Source organism: Stegostoma tigrinum, chromosome 12 (assembly GCF_030684315.1).
Source record: "Stegostoma tigrinum isolate sSteTig4 chromosome 12, sSteTig4.hap1, whole genome shotgun sequence".
In the NCBI taxonomy this organism is placed as follows: Eukaryota; Metazoa; Chordata; class Chondrichthyes; order Orectolobiformes; family Stegostomatidae; genus Stegostoma; species Stegostoma tigrinum.
The window spans coordinates 73,845,555-73,867,846 of record NC_081365.1 but is presented as its reverse complement, the minus strand read 5'-3'; the positions used below and the strand labels follow the sequence as shown (position 1 = coordinate 73,867,846).

Here is a 22,292-nt window from a genome sequence, read left to right as displayed (position 1 = left end):
GGGGGGGTGGGTGGGGGCTGGAGTATGGGCCAAGTGCAGGACAGTGGCACTGGTTTGGTCTGGGATTATGGTCAGCACAGACTGGTTGGACCGAAGGGTCTGTTTCTGTGCCTTGCAAGAAGGGACTACCTGACAAAGCGTGGGGTGAAAATGCAAGAGCTATTTGCAGCTGATTTGTCCCGTGTAGCTTCCCAAATGTTGTTGCAACACCTGCAGGTCTCAGACACAGTCGTGCTATATTCTAATGTTTTGTTTAAACACGGGATGAAATTGGTCACAGCTGGTGATCAAGGGCTACAGGCCTGACATTACCAAACATGGTCACTGGCAGCACTTAAGTTGGAAAAGGCTGTCACCTTACATTTAAAGAGCCCAAGTTTTGGCAAGAGATGGTTGTACAAACAAATTTACTGAAAACACCCCAACTAATACATGACTACCTCCTGAAAAATTACCTGCTACAGGATTACTTTCGCATTTTCCCCAGAAGAAAGTGAAGTAACGGGCACTGACTGCTTGCGGGAGAGCTGCCGGATATTGCTGGTGGCAACAAGGTATTTCATAGAATCCCTACAGTGTGGGAGCAGGCCATTTGGCCCATCGAGTCTACACCAGCTCTCCAAAGAGCATCACACTGCCTGCCCCCCAATAACACTGCATTTCCCATGACCAATCCACCTAACCTGTACATCTTTGCACTGTGGGGGAAAAAACCCAGACAGGGGGACAATGCGCAAACACCACACAGACAGTTGTGTCAGGCTGGAATTGAACCTGGGTCCTTGGCACAATGAGGCATCATGAGCCACCATGCTAACCACCATCACCACCAGGGATTACAAAGTGATCTTCGTCCATTTCATCTTGCTCGAATGGCTCAGTTCCACAACATGTGCTTGCTGAGTTACTGAAAGCTCTTCGATGGATTTTAAATAAGTACTTTCCCCACTATCCTCTCATTTTCACACACCATGTCAAAACTAGAGTAGGTGCACGTTCTACAGGAACTGTCCAAGTCTGGCTCGAACGAATGTCCCATCTGCAGGGAAAGCACTAGCTGCTTAACATGGCCAATAACAATCCCATCACAATATTCATGAAGTCTAACATGGAAAATCAGATCCAAAACACAGTCAAATCACCTCGAGGCTAGCACTTAAATTATGCGTTGAAAGCTTAAAACCTCTTGTAGCTGACTATCAGTTAATTTCCCTACGAGCCCTGTTCAGCTGGCAATGGTTCAATTGCTAAGTATTTTTGAACCGGATGATGCTTTTAAACATTATGCATTTAATCTCAATCACATTCGGATCAGAGTTGGAGAATAATTCTGGGTAACACGTTGCAAGATCTGGGGGCTAGTGAAAAGCCAGCCTCTCATTTTCTTGAACACCTGGGTCAAACGGGTTTAATTTTGAGGACACATCTATTAGTTTTGTGCCTCTTCCAGTTTGGAAGCTGAAAAGAATTATCTAAATCTGAATAACTGGGTGAGACAAGTAACCTTCCATAATTGTATCAGTGATAATGGGAACTGCAGATGCTGGAGAATCCAAGATAACAAGGTGTGAAGCTGGATGAACACAGCACACCAAGCAGCATCTCAGGAGCACAAAAGCTGACGTTTCAGGCCTACACCCTTCATCATAGACCTCTCTGATGTTCATCCAGCTCCACACTTTGTTATCTAACCTCCCATAATTCCTGCTAAAAGATGGACAGGCTCTGCAATGAGAAACAGACGCACAGGTTTCACTGAAACCTGCAAGTAAAAGCATTACTAACAATGTTTCATTATACTTCATATTTAATGGGTATTATGCAGTATTATACAGTAACTGGAAGACCTCATTACCGATCCATCGACAGTCCTTCCAAAAGAAAAAACTGAAAGTGATATTTGAACTCTTGTCATTCATGATTCGATTCAATTAGACCCAGGGAAAATATTTCCTCTGGTGTGAGAATTGAGAATACAAGTTAGGTTTAAATATCGGAAACAAAAAGTGACTTACTCCCCCACTAACTCAAAAAAAGGTGATGGAATAAAATTCGAGAAGTTCTGTAGCTCGGTTTGTGGGGGAGGTAGTAGACTTGCTCGCTGAGCCGATGTGTTTGATTGCAGATGTTTCATCGCCCTGTTAGGTAACATTCTCAGTGCGCCTCTGGTGAAGTGTTGGTGTTCTGTCCCGCTTGTTATTTATATGCCTCAGTTTGCTGGGGTGGTTGGCATCACTTCCAGTTCCGTTTTTCAGTGGTTTGTATGTCAGGTCGAGTCCAATGTGTTTGTTGACGGAGTTCCGGTTAGAATGCCAGGCTTCCAGGAATTCCCTGGCATGTATCTGTTAGGCTTGTGCTATTATGGATGGGTTGTCCCAGTCGAATTCCTGTCCTTCTTTGTCCGTGTGTATTGAGACCAGTGAGAACTGGTCGTGTCTCTTGGAGGCCGGTTGATGTTTGCGTATCCTTATTGTCAGTTTTCTTTCAGTTTGGCCTGTGTAACATTCCGCATCGTGGGAATACCCACAACCAATGAAACTAACATAATCTACAAAATACAATGCAAGGATTGAAAAACAGAACTGGAAGTGATGCCAACCACCCCAGCAAACTGAGGCATATAAATAACAAGCGGGACAGAACACCAACACTTCACCAGAGGCGCACTGAGAATGTTACCTCGGAGGGCGATGAAACGTCTGCAATCAAACACTCCAGCTCGGCGAGCAAGTTTACTACCTCAAGGTGATGGAATGGAAGTCAGGAACTTTCTCCCAAGAGACCATGGATAGAGTCAATTGAGATTAAGATGCAGATCAAGACAGATTTGGTTTGTACCTCTTTGTATTTCAAAGCTCAGAAGAGAAGACTCATCAAGAGGCTAACAGCCTGGGGGAGAATGCAATTAGTTTTTTTTAAATTCATGAGTGGCGTGGGCTTGGTCAGCATTCATTTGTCCATCCCTAATTTCGCAGAGAGCAGTTAATAATCAACCACATTGTCGTGGGTCTGGAGTCACATGTAGGCCAGTTTCCTTCCCTAAAAGGGACTTGGAATTTTCATGGAATCCCTACAGTGCGGAAACAGGCCCTTCAGCCCAACAAGTCCATACCAACCCTCGGAGCATCCACCCAGAACCATCCCCCTTTCACCCACCTAAACTACACATCCCTGAACACCATAGGCAATTTGGCATGGCCAATCCACCTAGCCTGCACATCTTTGGACTATGGGAGGAAACCGGAGCACCCGAAGGAAACCCACGCAGGCACAGGGAGAATGTGCAAACTCCACACTGACAGTCAGTCACCTGAGGGTGGCCGGCACTGAGAGGCAGTAGTGTTAACTACTGAGCCACCGTGCCACCCAGTGAACCCAATGGATTTTTCCTGACAATTGATTCACGATCATGATCTTGAATTCATAATCCACCACCTGCCATGGCAGAATTGATTCAAACCCAGATCCCCGGAACATGACCTGGGTCTTTGAATTAATAGCCTAGGAGGTAATACCGCTAGGTCTTAGCCTGCTTTATAATAGAATGATAGCCAATTGACTACAAAACAGAAGAAAGAAGTGGTTTAAAAAAGATAGGAAGAAGTGATATTCCTCATGGAGCAGTGTTGTTTGCCATTTGCAAAGATTTGGGAGCTGAAATCAGATATGCAGCACCACAAAAATCGAGATGCCACCAAATTAGTACTGGGGTCAGAGTGTTTGGCAGAGTTAAAATGGAACAAAGCACTACAACAAAGCCCAAAAGCTGAAATTAAACATGCAAAACAGATACCTAGATGGAAAATATATTTCCATTTCGACAAGAGAGCCAGTCAGTGCAAATACTAGAAAAAAACAACTTGCATTTAAATCGCGTCTTTCTCAACCACAAGATATCTTGAAGCATTTCCCAGGCACTGAAAACAACAGGCAAACAGCACACAGCAAGGTTTCACGATCATAAGAAAAGGTTGAGGGGTGCATGGGCCAAATGGGACTAGATTCATTTCTGATATCTGGCTGGCATGGGAAAGTTGGACCGAAGGGTCTGTTTTCATGCTGCCCAACTATGACAAAGCGATTAATTTCTATACTGCTAGAGGTGCTACTTGAGAGCCAGGGTGAACAGATTATTGAACTAAAAAAAAACACATTGACATCAAACGCATTTTCAACCACTTACTGTGCTCAATTGGAGTTCCACAACCTGCACACATGGAATTCTGAGCAGCTACAACAGTTTCTCTCCTGTAATTATCAAAAGGAATGAAATCAAATAGAGGAAACGAACAAAATCACTTCAAATTCTTGTTTTGACCTACAATCATGCTGCTAAAAGAGATGTATCCAAGAATGGATTAATACTCAAAATAAAAATATGGCAATGGTTTTATACATTTTAGGGGGAAAAAGGAGACAGCCTTTTCAGGAGGAAAAGATACTCTAGTTTGTTTGAAAGACAAAAAAAACGCAAGGATCCACTAGTCTTTTATTGAAAAGTCACATTAAGCAACTTGACTGCACTTACACAATCCTACAGGCTAAAATATTCGCAAGACTTGGGCATTAAACTATGAAGCATCACAGGTGTGAAGTTACTTTTAAATCCAGGAGCATGGTCACATTGATAGTGTGTGGCTCAGACGGTGTCCAGCAACATCCTTTCCACAAAAACAAAACGCAGGACAAACCCAACCTGCCAATTCCTACCCCTACAGTCTATTCTAGATCAAAAAGTAATGGAAGCTGGTATCAGCACGACCGAACTGCACTTCCAAAACAAGAGTGTCCACCAACGCTCACTTTGCGTTTTGTCTCTAGATCTCCTTATTACCTTGGCCAAACATAAAACTGAAAAAGCGTGTAGCCCAGAGGAGACGAGAGAGTGATCACTCTTGACATGGAGAATACTTAAAGTTGAAGTCATTGGGAATCAGGGGAAATCTGTTGGTTAGAGTCATACTAAACACAAAAAGGATGATGATTTTAGCTATGAGAAACACATTATCTCAGTCCCAGAACATTGCTGTGGGAGTTCAGAGTGATGGCCTGACTCAACTCTTGATCAACAACCCTGCACTCAGCACACAAGTCTGAAGTGCAGACACTTGATAATTGCAGACACTTGATAATTGCATACCATAGAAGCAGAAACCCTACAGCGTGGAAGTAATCCATTCAGTCCAGTCCACAGTGACTCTCCGAAGAGCATCCCGTGCTTTTGAGGAGTGTATGTAACCTGTCAAGCAATGAGGGAAGGTCATGATTTCCCCTTGGAGTTCGATGGCGTTACCATCACCTACTCCATCATCCTGGGGTTATCATCCACAGAAATTCAACTGGAATGGCCGCGCGAACACAACGGCTACAAGAGCAGGTCAAAAACACAGCAGCAAGTAACTCACCTCTTGACTCCCCGAAGCCTGTCCACCATTGATAAGTCAGGAGTGCAATGGAATACCCTCCACTTGCCTGGATGAGTGCAGCTCCAGCGACACTCCTGAGGCCTCAACACAAAGGCAAGACAAAGCAGCCTGCTTGTTTCGCCCATCTACCACTGACACACACACACACGGTGTGTGGTCCCATCAACACAATGCACAGAAGCAACTCACCAATGCACCTTTACGAGCACCTTCTAAACCCACAACCTCGACCAGGTGGGAAGATGAGGATAACAGCTACTTGGGAACGCTGCACATTCCTCTCCAAGCCACACAACATTCTCAACTTGGAGTTGTATCAGAATCCTCGCAGTCACTGCGGGCTTCCACAATTTTGAATCTATCTACTACATGTGGGAGTGCAGCAGTTCAAGGCGGCAGCTCACCACCACCCTCTAAAAAGGGGCAATTAGGGATGGGCAAGAAGTGCTGGCCTCAACCATGCCCATATTTCATAGATCAATATTTTAAAAACTTACACAACTACCCAGTACTTCAAATTTGAATTCGTGTTTCAAGAATCCTGTCTCATGCTGTTTAAATTTAAATTCCTCTCAACAGACAGTTTTCATTTGCACCTTGGTTTGAAAACACATATGCAGAAACTGAAATCAACATTCACCCTCACAATCCAATGATCCTATTTTCACCAGTAATAAAATCTCCAGATATATTATTTTGCAGCACACTGCCCAAGCCACAATTAGACCCATATCTCCAAGGAGTGATTATCTACAATAGACAGCTTTCTAGTTATTCACACAAAGTTAACAGAATAGAGAGTGAGTATAGGAGTGGAAAGGGGACAGGAGCTTACTCCTCATTTTCTTTGACTGTTCTCAAGAGTGCGTGAAAAATTTGAGAAATGTTGCATAGTTACACTCACCACTGAGTAAATGGCTTTTCAGGGTGTAACAAGGAGAGGGGAAAATATTTAAAAAAGGATCTAAGGGACAACTTTTTTCCACAAAGGGTGGTACGTGAACAGAATGAGCTGCCACATGAAGTGGTGGAGGCTGGTACAATTACAGTGTTTAAAAGGCATCTGGATGGGTAGATGAATAGAAAGGGTTTAGTGGGATATGGACCAAATGCTGGCAAGTGGGATGAGATTAATTCAGGATTTCTGCTTGACGTGGATGAATTGAATCGCAGGATCTGTTTCCATACGTATCTCTCAATGGCTCTAATATCATTGAAATTGAATTGTGGTAGATTAAAATATTTAAAGTTGTATAGTGCTCCTAAAAAAATGCCAATTCTCTCTGCCTAAACCAGACAGTGCATACCCTCGTCATGCAAAACATCAAACCAAACTTCAGTCACGTTCCGAATACATCCAGATCACTTGCACTTCACACAGCCACCCTTATCCCTACCATCATTTTGGATTACCTTTTCCTATACTAACATTTTGAAAACCTTTGGATTCTCGCTCAACCTTGATGGGCTCAAGGTTGGACTCGAAGGGCCAAATGGCCTGCTTCCATACTGTAGGGATTCCACGAACCTTCCTTTATCCAGGGAAGACCAACTCTAATGATTCCAATTTCTCACAACAATATCCCGGAGTAACATCCTCTAAATTCCAAGGTTTTTACAGCCCATTTCAAGAATGGTGTCTGCAATAGGGGGAGGGCCTTCGATTAGTTCACAGCTCTGCGCAACATCGAGGGCTGAAGGGCCTGTTCTGTGCTGTATTGTTCTATGTTCTAATACTCCAGAGTCCTAATCAAGGATTTGACAAGTTGCAGCACGGTCACTTAGCTTCTGAAGACCCATGCAACCCCTAAACTTAAAGTTTATTGATGTGCTTTGCAGAACTTGTGGTTACCAAAAATCCACTGCTAATGTAAATTTTATTACAATGCCATTTATATTTGGCAGTCAATTAAACATTAGATAAACATAAATCTGGAAAATTACAGGCAGGTGTTAGAGTCACCACAAAGATAATATTTGTAACATTTTCTGCCCATAATCCACATTAAAAACCCTACGAGATTCTCCAAGTGGTCATGGAATGCTTGAAATGGAGGCTGAACTGTACTAATGAGGGGAATTTGGAAATGAATTCTTGTCAAATCTTTTAATCTCCCAGCTAATTTTGCTCATTAATAAAAAATGCAAAAACAAAACTGAGCACCAAAAGAAAAATCTGTTGATAAAGTGATGATCAGGATAGATTTTTTTCCAATTTGCTGTCCTTCAAATACGAGAAAAGAACATTTACCAGTCTTCAGAACACGTATTGGACAAGTAGTTTAAAATAAACCAACAAGTTAGTCCAGACTAAAATGTTAGTATAGTTTACTAGTGTTCTAAATGTTGAATTAAACTGGCCTCCCTCTGGATGTTTGTCCCCTCATCACATTGCTTTGTATATACATTCATACATACCTTTGTGGTGCATGGATGAAGAACAGAATTTGAAAGCGAGGTGGCGCCCAGTCTGCAGTTCCCCTCAATCGGGAATTTAACTTGAACTCTGGTGTCAAATCTACAGATTCCTCTGCACCAGGCAAAGTGTCCTTCAGAGGGAGAAACTAGAAGACAGGGAAGGAAAACGTTGAGTGACAAAAACCAAAAAGGCTAACTAGGTATTTCTTGAAGAAAGTGGCATCTGGCCCCTGCAGCTGATTAGTCCATCCGGACAGTTCAACATTCTCAGCAAACTTTTTTATCTTAGATATGATTGTGGCACTGCAGGAGGCCCATGATGGACATGTCATCTAAAAAATGGGAGGGGGAGTGGAAATGGTTTGTGACTGGGAGGGCCTCCTGCAGTGCCACAATGATGCCACCCGAAGGTTGCAGGAACAGCAACTCAGATTCCGCCTGGGTACCCTGCAGCCCAATGGTATCAATGTGGACTTCACCAGCTTCAAAATCTCCCCTCCCCCCCACCGCATCCCAAAACCAGCCCAGTTCGTCCCCTCCCCCCACTGCACCACACAACCAGCCCAGCTCTTCCCCTCCACCCACTGCATCCCAAAACCAGTCCAACCTGTCTCTGCCTCCCTAACCTATTCTTCCTCTCACCCATCCCTTCCTCCCACCCCAAGCCGCACCTCCATTTCCTACCTACTAACCTCATCCCACCTCCTTGACCTGTCCGTCTTCCCTGGACTGACCTATCCCCTCCCTACCTCCCCACCTATACTCTCATCTCCACCTTCTTCTTTACTCTCCATCTTCGGTCCGCCTCCCCCTCTCTCCCTATTTATTACAGAACCCTCACCCCATCCCCCTCTCTGATGAAGGGTCTAGGCCCGAAACGTCAGCTTTTGTGCTCCTGAGATGCTGCTTGGCCTGCTGTGTTCATCCAGCCTCACATTTTATTATCTTGGATTCTCCAGCATCTGCAGTTCCCATTATCTCTGGTAGAGTCTGGCAGTGCAGGGAAAACAAGACAACATGTGGAAAGGCCGCTTGCTACATAAGGACTGTTGTTATCTTTTAACCTTAATATATACTATGAAGAGCTGTAGTGTAGGACTTCTATCCTCTTTATTCCTCTATTTCAGTACCCAATCTATTTTAGTACCTAGGTACTTGGCACACATTTAACTACACTTTGCACTTGAGTACACATGACAATAAATCTAGTTCTGATCTTAAGATGCTGCACATTTCTAACATATCATGGTTGGTTTCAACCCATTTGAGCACATCCACTCAACCCATAACATCATGGACACTTGCATAGGCTTCTTGTCTGGCGAGCAGCAAAGAGGGTCAAGCAACAAATCAAGTTGTGGGACAAATTTAGTCTGCAGTTTAAACATTTCCTTTTCTAAAAAAAACACACGCATCAGTGACCAGTTGGATTTGATAAACTCCAAACAGCAGTTTCTGGAGAGTGCAAGTCTGACCAGACATCCATAGAAACGGAGCCAACTTCATAGATTTTCCTGGAGTAATAGTTTGAAGGCAGTAGAAAATTAGACAAGTGGAAACTTGAAAATCTGCAGAATGAGTTGCAAAGAAATAGATTTAAAAATATTCCCACTGGGCCAAAAAAAAACAACCCTAGTATGTTTGAAGTAACACTCCAATACACAGCAATCCCAACAGGATTTAAGCAAACAAAGGCTTTATTGGGTATGGGAATCTTCCTTTTTCAAAAAAAAAAGGGATAGCTGACTACAGTACAGAGAAATAGGACGGCAAAGTTTATCAGAACAGAATGCTGGAAGTGGCAGGGTCAGTTAGACAGAAAGCAAGGGGAAAAAAGGGTCTGCACCTTAAACCTTACCACAGGTTGACTTTTTTTTGGGGAGAGTGTAGTAGGTGGTGTGGCATATTAATCCTGTATTGCAGTTTCTCCCAGTTAGGCCATGCAGTATAGACCAAGAAATATGGGGTATTGTTGAGACAGATGTCTTGAAGTTTATGAAGAACTCCAATGCGAACATTGTTATAATATCCTAGACTTACATTTAGGCTGGGGTTTTATGCTTAGGTCATTGTTATATGATCGATATTTTCTATAAGCAACCTGTTCAGTGACTGTTATTGCTGAGGCAGGTGATGCTTGTACCTGGATTTTTGGTTTAGGAGATAGGGACACTACCACTGTGTCACAAGAGCCCTTTTAATGCTATCACATTGTATTCATAGATACCTGGCTAACAGACAGACACATAGATGGAAAGATGCTTAAAGTAAAACAGAGACATGTCATACTATACCACCACACGCTATGATGTCATCTAGCCATCTTAAAGGTACAGTACCTTGGAGATTATTAATATTGTATTAATCAGCTCCTATCCTCAGTTTCTAACATTTGCAATCCATTTGCCCCTTATTCATCTCATAGAAGGATCAACTGTGTAAGATTTCCAGCTGGTTATGGATCCAAGTCTCTGTCCACAGACTTGCACAAGTGATTTAAAGTTGACACTGTCATACAGCATTGAGGGGGTGCTACACTGTTGGAAGTGTCAGCTTGTTTAGATAAAATGGTAAACGATGGGCTTTTATTGCTCTCCAGAAGTTCACATTCTAGGCGATCAAGGGATTAGAGCAGTAGGGATTAGTAGGAACTGACCAAATTCCAAAGCATTATTGATTTGATTCCCTGGAAAGTTAAACAATGAAAGGAAGGAGACATTTTCTTCTGTGACAGCATGTTTCCCCATTCCTTCCATTGCTCTTCACTTCATCACTTGTCCATCACTTCATTTGCAAAAATAAATGCAGAATAAATTCAGCTGGTGTCCCATCATTTGGAAGCATACAATTCCACAAATACAGAGTAAGCTGGTGGTGGACAATCCCTGCAAACAAAGTAGAGTGAAGGCCAAAGTGGGGTGGTGGGAGGGGGGGGGGGGGGGGGTGGGTGGAGCGAAATATTGAGGTCAAAAATAGAAAGAATTTAGAGTTCAGCAGGTTGGACAGAATGGGCTGAGGCCATTCGGGACGGAGAGAAAGATTTGTGAACAGCTTAAAATGGATACAAGTTATTGGAGATAGATGCACTTAGTCTTACTCTACACAGGGCCAATTCCCAATCCAGACAGACCCTCCAGTGCAATTGTGGGGGGAGTCTTACAGAGGTGAGACGCTAAAAATACAAGTTGGCATTAAAAGACCCACATCACTTTGCGCTCTCCCCTTCTCCGGGCTAAATTCAACCGGTCAACGAGAGAATTTGGTTGCAATTCCATTGCTGCTTGTGGAACATAACAATGGATCGCTCTAGTTCCAAAAATCACAAGAGCAACATTTTCCTTTTCAAAAGATATTATATAGTTGCTCCATTGATAGGAGTCAAGAAAATGCAATACAAATGCAAGCTTTTTTTAAACAAAAAACAAACCATCTTCGGGATTTGAAAACAAAAACAAAAATCTCATTCAAAATTACACACGTGGATTGGAACACCCAACGGAGGTGCCCCAAGGACAGAGTCTGGGACACACTTCGCTACCTACTTCATCAAGCACTTTCTCCACAGCGTCAAAGTGATGCATTTCAGTCTCTGGGGGCAGCCAGGTCACTCTGAAAGATTTAAACAGTCGGCGAGCCAAATATTCAGCAGATAAACAGTGCCTGAAACCAAACAAAAATAAACGTCTGTGCTTTAAAATCAATTGGCTCACACGGAATAATGATTAGGGGAATTACAAGCAAGGTCATTGGAAATCACTTGGAAATACACCAGAGACTGCTTGCAGCTTTTTTTGATTTACATGGGTGGGTGAGGCGGGGGATTTCCAAAATATGACAAACCGCTCTAGAAATTCTCTATTTGCTCCTTCCCATCAGAGAAAGTAACACTTAGTCAGTCTACTGTCCTGACCAAGAGGAGAAACTTGAGATATGCAACAGAGAGGAAGTTTTAAAAATTTCAGATCAGGCCCCAGTTTAAAAAAATTTTTGTATCGCATCATACTCACTTCTTCCTTGAACTGTCTGCCTGCCTGCCAACACACTACAAATGATTCTCAATAAAATGTAGAGAATATCAAAACTTTAGTGGTTGACCAGCCAGGGCACCAAAGAAGTCAGATTGCCAAGAGACGGAAGCAAAGATCTCCTCAATTCGTGGTTTCCTATTGTACAAGATTACAGATAGATTTGGAAGAATCCATTCAGACTCCCCTCCCCATTCAATTGGATCATAACTGAACTGCATCTCAGCTCTATTTGCCTGCCTTATCCAGTTCCAGATCCCATATCCTTACCATGTTAAAAACCTAACATCTCCCTCTGCTGCGGAGGTAGCATCCACGTCTCTGAGCTAGAGGCTCTGATCTTGTCCCACTCCCAAGTAAAATGCATTGAAGGTTATAATATTTGGGTGCATTATGGACTTGCTGCACTACTGAAGAAACTTGGTAGATTTTGCGAAGGTAAATATAAACACTAGCCCTCAGAAGCATGTTACTGTGGCTTCATCTTGCCCTGAGGCTGCCAGGTAGCAAGGCCATGTGACTTCACATCACTTCCTGTGATGTGTGCCATGCCATGCCTCTTCAGCACAACAATGTACCTCCTACCACAAGCAAGTTATAAATCAAGTGACAAGCCCTTCTAACACAAACCAGTGACAGACAGTACAAAGGAGTGAGATTCCTGATCAGCTGGTGATGGAGAGAAAATTGGAGCTGCCACCATTATCCGTAGCTCTAAAATGATAATGTGTTGAAGTGCGTATTGCACAGCATACATTTATCAGAGGCTGGGTATTTTCAATTGGAGCAGAGTTCTAGATTCCACTTTCAAACAAAAAAAAATGATTAGTTTCCTGAAATGATTGCTGATTGACCTCACTGTTCAGTTACGCCCTCTTGTGTCGGGCTCCACTACAGAGAGGAGAGATCTAGCCAAGTGATCGAATCTGCTAATGGCACCGTCTTGTTGGCTCAAGGACCCAAAACTCAAAATTTTCTGCAATGTGGCATCTAAAACATTGACACAGAGGTACACAAGTGCCTAAGACTTTGTAAGTCTATCCTCTTAAGTGATGGGAGTCAAGAAGGAAGAAAAAGAGGCTGAACTTGAAGAAAAAGACAATTGGATCCAAGAGATTGGATGCAGAATGCGAAAAAAAAATTACCCCCGACAATTCAAAAGGAGAGGAAAAAAAAACAGTTGAAAACTTCCATGAATTACTTGCTATTTGCAGGAACAGGATTCCACTTAAAAACAGTTTCCCACATGGCTGGAGAGATTGACACATTCAGAATCATTGAATCCTCACAATGTGGAAGCAGGGCTTTCAGCCCATTGAGTCCACACCAACGCTCTGAAGAGCATTGCACTACCCCGTATCTTTTTGCTCCTCAATCTTTTCACCCCCGTCCCTGTAACCCCTGCATTTCCCATGGCTAACCCACCTATAACCTACACACCCCTGGACACTATGGGCAATGCAGTACAGCCAACTCATCTAACCGGCACATCCCTGGACTGTGGAGAAAACCAGTGCATGCAGAGGAAACCCACACAGACAAGGAGAACATGAAAACCCCACACAGACTGACACAGTCACCAGAGGGTGGAACTGAACCCAGGTACCCGGTGCTGACAGGCTGCAGTGCTAACCACTGAATAGGGCATATATTCCTGTCTTAACTTTGAGCGGAATTTATTGGATAGTTAATGCATTAAATCCACTAAAGCCTAACAACTTCTTTTATAATTCACAAAGTTGCTCTTTGTCACTGCATTTTGTTGGAGGAATTGCACGCCAATAACAGCGTACAAGTTCAACTCAACCAGTCTTTAACACAGACACCCAACTATGCTCAAAGGAATAGCAGCTTCAGGGGCACAGACTACATTGACCTCTCCACGTAGGAAACTTTCATTTTCCAATCGTCACCAATGCTCTTCCACCCTAATTCTCCAATCCCAGAATGCAGTCTAAGTTTAGACTGTCCAGAGAGAGCAGGCTTAAAAAAAAATGTGAAAAGGTAGCTATTCTTATTTAACACAAATGGTTTAAAAAACATGGGACTAGTCAGAAAAGGGCAGTGGATGAAGACAAAAAAAAAAGTACAACGAAGAAAACCTTACCTTTCTATCGATTTTAAGGGGCCATCGGAACCAAAAATAAGGTCATCAAATTCTGTAAACAAATTGTCCAGAAATAAACAGCAAGTAGGCAGTTTTAAAAAATTAAAATCCCTTGTCAAGTGAAGAAAATGTTCAACAAACAGGTGCACACTTAAAAGAACATGTTAAATACTCAAAAGGTGCATACTAGAAACAGGGACTGTATTAAAACAGATAAATTTAAACAGTTCGCTAAAGTTCATTTGTGACACAAAATTATAAAAATGAAACCAAGGTGTATTTTAATTGGAACTCCCCAGTTTATTTCAAAATTAAATCTAATGATTCACATGGGGAGTGTGTGTGTGCGCGCGCACGTGTACGAGTGCCAGTGATTCACCACAAACTCTACATAACACCAAAGATCTACAAAACACCATTGGCATCACAAACATTCGGGTTCGCAAACAAAATAAATTCAGAACAGTTGCATCTGGCAAAAAGTAAAGAGACCTTTAGACAACTTTAGCAATCTATTACTCAACAGTTGGTCAAACAAAAGTGACTGGCAAATTGGATGTTTTTACAATTTAAAAAAGAAAGAGGGCAGCTAATTGCAGACCCATGGTGTCCTTTCACAGAATGATTAAGGTCACACTCCAAAGCTAGAAGCATTGTACATTTAGTATCAGAGATAATGGAAACTGCAGATGCTGGAGAATCCAAGATAACAAAGTGTGAAGCTGGATGAAAACAGCAGGCCAAGCAGCATCTCAGGGGCACAAAAGCTGACGTTTCGGGCCTAGACCCTTCAGAGAGGAGAATGGGGAGGGGGTTCTGGAATAAATGGAGGCAGACCAAAGATGGAGAGAAAAGAAGATAGGTGGAGAGGACAGTATAGCTGGGGAGGAGATAGGTCAGTCCAGGGAAGGCGGACAGGTCAAGGAGGTGGGATGAGGTTAGTAGGTAGGAAATGGAGGTGTGGCTTGGGGCGGGAGGAAGGGATGGGTGAGAGGAAGAACAGGTTAGGGAGGCGGAGACAGGCTGGGCTGGTTTTGGGATGCGGTTGGGGCGGGGGTGGAAGGGGAGATTTTGAAGCTAGCGAAGTCCACATTGCATCCCAGTGGTATCAGAGTTCCCAAGCGGAATATGAGTTGTTGTTCCTGCAACCTTCGGGTGGCATCATTGTGGCACTGCAGGAGGCCCATGATCAACCATTTCCACTCCCCCTCCCATTCTTTAGATGACATGCCCATCATGGGCCTCCTGCAGTGCCACAAACGATGCCACCCGAAGGTTGCAGGAACAGCAACTCATATTCCACTTGGGAACCCTGCAGCCCAATGGTATCAATGTGGACTTCACCAGCTTCAAAATCTCCCCTTCCCCCACCGCATCCCAAAACCAGCCCAGCTCTTCCCCCTCCCCCCTACTGCATCCCAAAACCAGCCCAGCTCTTCCCCTCCCCACTACTGCATCCCAAAACCAGTCCAGCCTGTCTCTGCCTCCCTAACCTGTTCTTCCTCTCACCCATTCCTTCCTCCCACCCAAAGCTGCACCTCCATCTCCTACCTACAACCTCCTCCCACCTCCTTGACCTGTCAGTCTTCCCTGGGCTGATCTATCCCCTCCCTACCTCCCCACCTATACTCTCCTCTCCACCTATCTTCTTTTCTCTCCATCTTCGGTCCACCTCCCCCTCTCTCCCTATTTGTTCCAGAATCCTCACCCCATCCCCCTCTCTGATGAAGGGTCTAGGCCCGAAACGTCAGCTTTTGTGCTCCTGAGATGCTGCTTGGCCTGCTGTGTTCATCCAGCTTCACACTTTATTATCTTGTACATTTAGTAGTTAGTTTTAGAATATTCATTATCATGGTGTATACCCACTAATTGATTACATTTACAGAATAAATGTTTTTAAACTGCTCATATGCAATAGATCAAAAAGTGTGTTTGTGTGTATTAATGGAATCCAGAGACCAGCTCAACGGTCAAAGTAGAAAATTTTCTGAGCTGCACTTTCACTTTTTCCTCTTAAAACATGAAACAAAGATTGCAGTGAATATTTGAGATTAAATTTCAAACCAGTTGGCCACTTTTGAGGATGTTTCTTTTTTTATTTTAAAAGCACTAAATCAGACGGTCCTTTTGAAAGAGCGATCCATTCCAGTATTGTCAGAGGCCAGGTGATGTAAATCCCTGGTCGGTTAATGGAATAAGATCATAGAATACTTAGTGCGCAAGCAGGCCATTTGGCCCATCAAATTTCACTGGGCCTCTGAACAGCACCTTACCAAACCCACGCCCCTGCTCTATCCCTGGAACCCTGTATTCCCCCATGACTCATCCACCCAGCCCACATATCCCTGGGCTCAATGGAGCAAAAAAAAGCATGGCCATTCCAGCTAACCTGCACACCTCTGGACTTTGGGAGAAAACCCATACAGACACACACCAAACATAGTGTCAAGTCTGCACAGTCACTCGAGGCTGGAATTAAGCCTGGGCCCCTAGCGCTGAGGCAGTAGTGTCATCCACTGAGCCACCATGTATAAAGATGGTTACACAGTGGGTTTAATCACAAGTGGAGTGCACGTGGAAGGATATGGTTTATCTTCATTCAGATTAACCAAAGATTTAGGTTAGAAGATTGTAGGGTAATTTGGAGGTCTAACTGGGCCAGAAGCAAGGTCAAGGGTTTTTTTTTTGACAGAAGGGGGTCAGGGAAGCAGTTTGGAGTCAGAGATGACAAAGTGTGGAGCTGGAGGAGTACAGCGGGCCAGGCAGCATGAGGGGAGCAGGAAAGCGGAGGTTTGGGTCAGGACTCTCTTTATTTTGAAGAGGAGTCCCAACACGAAACGTCAACTTTCCTGCTCCTCTGATGCTGCCTGACCTGCTGTGTCTTCCTGCTGTACACTTATCGGACTCCAGCGTCGGCAGTTCTTGCTATCTCAGTGCAAGGACTGTTTGGTTTATGGAACTTTCAAACAAGGGCTGTTTGGCCAGAAATTCACAAGCTACTGGAAGCTGAGAACTTCTGAGCTTTCAGTTTAAGTATATTCACATAAGTGTCCATGTGACAACCAGATAGAACCAGGTCAGCTGAACTTGGAAGATTTGATAGAGAGGGATCATTCATCTGGATTTGAATCTAATAATGTCAAAAGAACAGATTGAAATGTTATTTTGCTTTGTTTTAAAATCTTTGATTGTGATATATATCCAGATAGCCTTTTTTGTATAATAGAGTTCTATTCCGCACTAAAAAGAAAATTCCCTTTGAGACCATCTATCAATGACTGAACAGTGCTAACCACAATCAACTTATCATTGATCATAAGATAACAAGGTGTAGAGCTGGATGAACACAGCAAGACAAGCAGCAGAGGAGCAGGAAGAATGACATTACAGGTCTGGGACCCTTCTTCAGAAATGGGGGAAGGGGAGGGGGTTCTGAAATAAATAGGGAGAGGGAGAGGTGGATAGAAGATGGACAAAATGAGCAGATAGTTGGAGAGGAGACAGACAGGTCAAAGAGACGGGATGGAGCCAGTTAAAAGTGAGTGTAGGTGGGGAGGTAGGGTGGGGGATAGGTCAGTCAGGGAGGATGGACAGGTCAAGGAGACAGGATGAGGAAGGTAGGTAGTTGGTGGGGGGTGGGGGCTTCAGGTGGGAGAAAGGATGGACAGGTTAGGAGGCAAGGACGAGCTCGGCTGGTTTTGGGGAGATTTTGAAGCTTGTGAAGTTCTCATTGATACCATTGGGCTGCAGGGCTCCCAAGTGGAATATGAGTTGCTATTCCTGCAACCTTTGGGTGGCATCATTGTGGCACTGCAGGAGGCCCAGGATGGACAATTTGTCCAAGGAGTATGGGGGGGGGGGGGGGGGGGGGGGGGGGGGGGGGGGGGGGGTTGGCAATTGAAATGGTTCGCCACTGGGAGGTGCAGTCATATTTGTCGCGAACCAAGTGTAGGTGCTCCGCAAAGCCTCCGCTTGGTTTCCCTGATGTAGACGAGGCCAAAACAAACAAAAAAAAACAGGAACAGCAGATAAAATATACTACATTAGCAGATGTGCAAGTGAACACCTGCTTGACGTGGAAGGTCTTCTTGGAGCCTGGGATGGGGGCGAGGTGGGGAGGTGTAGGGGCAGTTGTAGGCAATTCCTGCAGGTTGCAGGGAAGAGTGTCGGGGGTGGTGGGGAGTGTGGAGTGGGGCCAAAAGGAGGCATGGAGCTCGGGAGGGCGGTAAGAGGGCGAGAACTATCATTGATCGAGCCAGATTCAATTCTGGGATCTTAGTTGCCCAATCGTACCACCAACTGGGATTACAGGATAAGATAACATCACTTCCCCTACACCATCCCCTACTCAGTTAGTTAACGGAGGTAAAGGATTTAGAATCTTGATCTGTTCTGGACACCGGTACCTATTATCACAAAATCTTCATAATCATCGTCATCAGCACCAACAGCATCACCATTTTGTTTGTCTTCCAGCAGAGACTTGGTGCCAGCATCCGAGCAATCATCCAACTGGTAGCAGAACCACCTATAATGTATAAAAAAGAAAAGAAAATGGAATCTGGGTGAACTGTAACATTTCTCCAGTCTCCACTAAACAACGCCAGGTTCACTAGCAATATTATGCTGTCAGGAAGCTTGGAAATAGGTGACCAAGAGCATTTGGCACAACAGATCTATTTGTTAATACCCTCCACTTCCTTCATCGCAGGGTTTAACTATATCTCTGTCAGCCTTGGATTGACACCAGCTCAAACCAGCAGAAGCCTTCCTTAGAAAAAGGCCTCCTTACTCTAAAGGAACAGCTGCCTCACAGGCAAGTAAGTGCCCATATTTTAGAGATAGTAGGAACTGCATGATGCTGGAGAATCTGAGATAACAAGGTGTAGAGCTGGATGAATGCAGTAGGCCAAGCACTAGCAGAGGAGCAGGAAGGCTGACGTTTTGGGCCTAGATCCTTCATCAGAAATGAAGGCCCGAAACGTCAGCTTTCCTCTCCTCTGATGTGGCTTGGCCTGTTGTGTTCATCCAGCCCATATTTTATGTTTCTATACATCTGTGGCAGCACTGTACCTGGGTTCTGTCCTGTCCCACAGGGAGGGAAGACCTACAAGAAGTGGGACAGTGGTACACCATCAGGAAGAATGTTGTCCACGACATGATGATGTCGGGACTCCACAAATTCTCACAACTCCAGGTTAAACACAGACAAAGGACATCAGATCACCACATTGCCACCAAACAACTCCTTCTCCCCCCCCCCCCCCCACTCAGCTGACGAGTCTGCATTCCACGATAGCATCATTTGGATGAAGCACTGGCAAGTTCACAGAATGAAGTCTTTCCACTCAGAATAATCACAAACATCACATTCCGGTAGCCCCACAACTGCCGAGCCCGAACTATAAATTGCTTGGCGAGGTCTGTAGCAGTTCGAGAGGAAACCAACTTGACCTCATTCTCACTAGTCCATTATAGATGCAGCAAGGTTGTGCTGGTAGGAGTGATCACGGTACAGTGGTAATGAAGGCCCATATTCACACAGCAAGTACCCTTTGAGTTGTCTCAAGTTGCCCTGGATGGAATAGATTTCCAATCGATCCAGCAACGCAATCCAAACATCCAACTGCAAAATTGCTCAAATACCTTGTGACCTATGTATCTCCCACTCCACCAATCCGATCAAGCTAAGGGATCAATCCAGGTTCAATGAAGAATGCAGGGTGGCATGACAGCAGCAGTACCAAGCACACCTCAAAAAAAGTGAGCTGTTAGTAGGTTGAGACAATAGGTGCTGGAGTAGGCCTTTCGGCCCTTTGAGCCAGCATCACCATTCATTATGAACATGGCTGATCATCCACAATCAGTATCCTGTTCCTGCCTTATTCCCCATAACAGTTCTACTCATGTGAAACAGCCAGGGCTCTTGATTAGACCAAAGCTCCATAGCTTAACCAGTCACGCATTGTGGGACAATGCGGGTCTGTAAATATCCCCAGCCTCAATGATGGAAGATCACAGCTCATCAGTGCAAAAGATAAAGCTGAAACATTCACAGCTATTTTCAACCTGAAGCGCCAAATGGATGAGCCATCTCCCTATCCTCCAGTGGTGCCCAGGATTACACAGATACCAGTCCTCAGCCAAGTTGATTCACTCCATATGATGTCAAAACAAGAGAGGCTGGAGGCATTGAATACTACAAAGGCTTATGGGCCCTGACAACATCAAAAGATGACCGGCGGTATCAGTGATATGTGGCAGCAGTAACCTGCTCAGTTTGGGTTCCATTAGGGCCACTCAGCTCCTGATTTCATTACAGCTTTTGTTCATGCTTAAGAGCCGAGTTGCAGAGGAGAGTTGACAGAGACAGTCCATGACATCAAGGTCACATTCAATCAAGGAGCCCTTGCAAAACTGGTATCAATGGGTATCAGGGAGCAAATTCTCCACTGGTTAGTCATACCCGGCAGGTAGGGAAATGGCCGTGGTTTTTAGAGGTCAGTCATCCCATCTCTCCTGGAGTTCCTTAGGGTATCGCTCTAGGCCCAACCATCTTCAGCTGACCTTGGTGCAGAATGAAGTGAGGATTTTCACAGACAGACAATCTCAAACATTTCAGCACTATTTGTGACTCCTCAGGTCCTGAACCAGTCCACATTCGCATGCAGCAAGACTTGGAGAGCATCGGGGCTTGGATGGCTAAGCGGGCAGTGCCAAGAAATCCAACCATGCCCTCTTGACCTTTAATGGAATTCCACTTGAAGTTTTCGTTAACTAAAAACTCAGTTGGGACTTGCTATATAAACCCAGAAACTACAAGAGAAGGTCACTGACTAGGTCATAGAATTATGTAATGAGTCCCAACTCCTCAAAGACTGTCCACTATCAACGAGGCACAAGTCAGGAGTGTGATGGAATACTTCCCACTTGCCTGGATGGGTGCAGCCCCAACAACACTCTAGAAGCGTGTCACCGTCCAGGACAAAGCAGGCCGCTTTAAACATTCAACTGCTCCAGCATTATTGACAAAGTCATTGCAGAGTGTACCGTCTACAAAGTTACACAGTGGCAACTCACAGCCTTCTCCACCTGCACCTTCCAAACCCACGACCACTTCCTCCTGGAAGGACAAGGCCACCAGATACATGGTAACACCATCCCCTGCAAGTTCCCCTCCAAGCCACTCACCGTCCTGACTTGGAAACACATCGCCGCCGTTCCCTCGCTACCACTGGGTCAAAAATCTTGGATTTCCCTCCCTAAGGTGATTGTGGGTCAACCCACAGCAGGTGGACTGCAGAGCTTGAAGGCATCTCATCCCAACCTTCCCAAGGGCAACTAGGGATGGCCCAGCCAGTGACATCCACATCCAGCAAATTAAATAAATAAAAACCACATGTTCACCTTCAGCATGCTGGAAGTTCATTCCAGGTTTTGATTTCTTACTGCTTAAAAAAAATCTTTTAATTGATTTGAAAAAATGACCTTTACCCTACAGGTCAGTGAAAATATTCTGATCTACCTCCTCTGTGCCCACCCACCCCCCATCTTCATTTAATATTTCATAAACTAAAACCAGTCATCCCAGATGTGAGATACCTCCTTTCTGAAAAGATTGTGCTACATAAGCACTCATTATGATAATACACCAAGAACACACTTGATAAGCAAAGGGGCCCTGGTAGCAATGAAGCAAAAAAGTGTTGTTATTTCAACTGAGCAATGTTGGAGGAAATAGAATAGGGACAACAGTGAGTAGGGGGAATGCAGTCAACAGGTTGATTTTTTTTCTTTTTCCTCCCCCTTGTTTTGTCTTTTTAAAAAATCTGCCCTTCTCGAACTCGCACCCTCCAACCTCGAGTCAGATGCGAGGTGTAGTACTCTCGATCTGGCAGTCTCAGCCTGGCAGTCTCCCAACCCACCATGGCAGCCTCTCGACCTGGCTCAGCATGGACCTCCGGTCTCAAGGGGATTCCAGAGAGATGTCCCGGTCTCGTGCACCCGGAGGTGAAGCCCAGCTGGGTGTACAGTCGAGGCCTGGTACAGATAGGAGGCTGGGCGCCAGCATGAACTCAGTTGGAAGACTGTCATACTGAACCTTTTCCTCCATCTTGCAATTTAACACGAAAATTTACAAAAACAGAAATCCAGCGTTGCAAAGAACTACAGCTGCAGAAGCTGCACCTAGAGAACTAAGATGGTGCTGTAATCAGCGACTAATATACTTTTTACTGTACTCATTTGAATAAGTGACCATAAAAGCTAATTCTAAAAGACATGAACTGAGTGTGATGAATCAGAAACTAAGAATAG

The 22,292-nt window shown here is 44.4% G+C and overlaps 1 protein-coding gene across 1 annotated transcript in view; it reads right to left on the bottom strand.

Annotated features, from left to right (window-relative positions):
• The window catches only part of rubcnl (rubicon like autophagy enhancer), a 65,789-nt gene that overhangs the window by 17,169 nt on the left and 26,328 nt on the right, over positions 1-22,292 (bottom strand). The window contains exons 8-13 of the mRNA XM_059650001.1: positions 20,582-20,720; positions 18,383-18,504; positions 13,977-14,028; positions 11,387-11,504; positions 7,845-7,990; positions 4,184-4,248 (exon numbers count right to left, since the gene is read on the bottom strand). Coding sequence (XP_059505984.1) covers positions 4,184-4,248; positions 7,845-7,990; positions 11,387-11,504; positions 13,977-14,028; positions 18,383-18,504; positions 20,582-20,720 — 642 coding nt within the window. The remainder of the gene's footprint in view (positions 1-4,183; positions 4,249-7,844; positions 7,991-11,386; positions 11,505-13,976; positions 14,029-18,382; positions 18,505-20,581; positions 20,721-22,292) is intronic.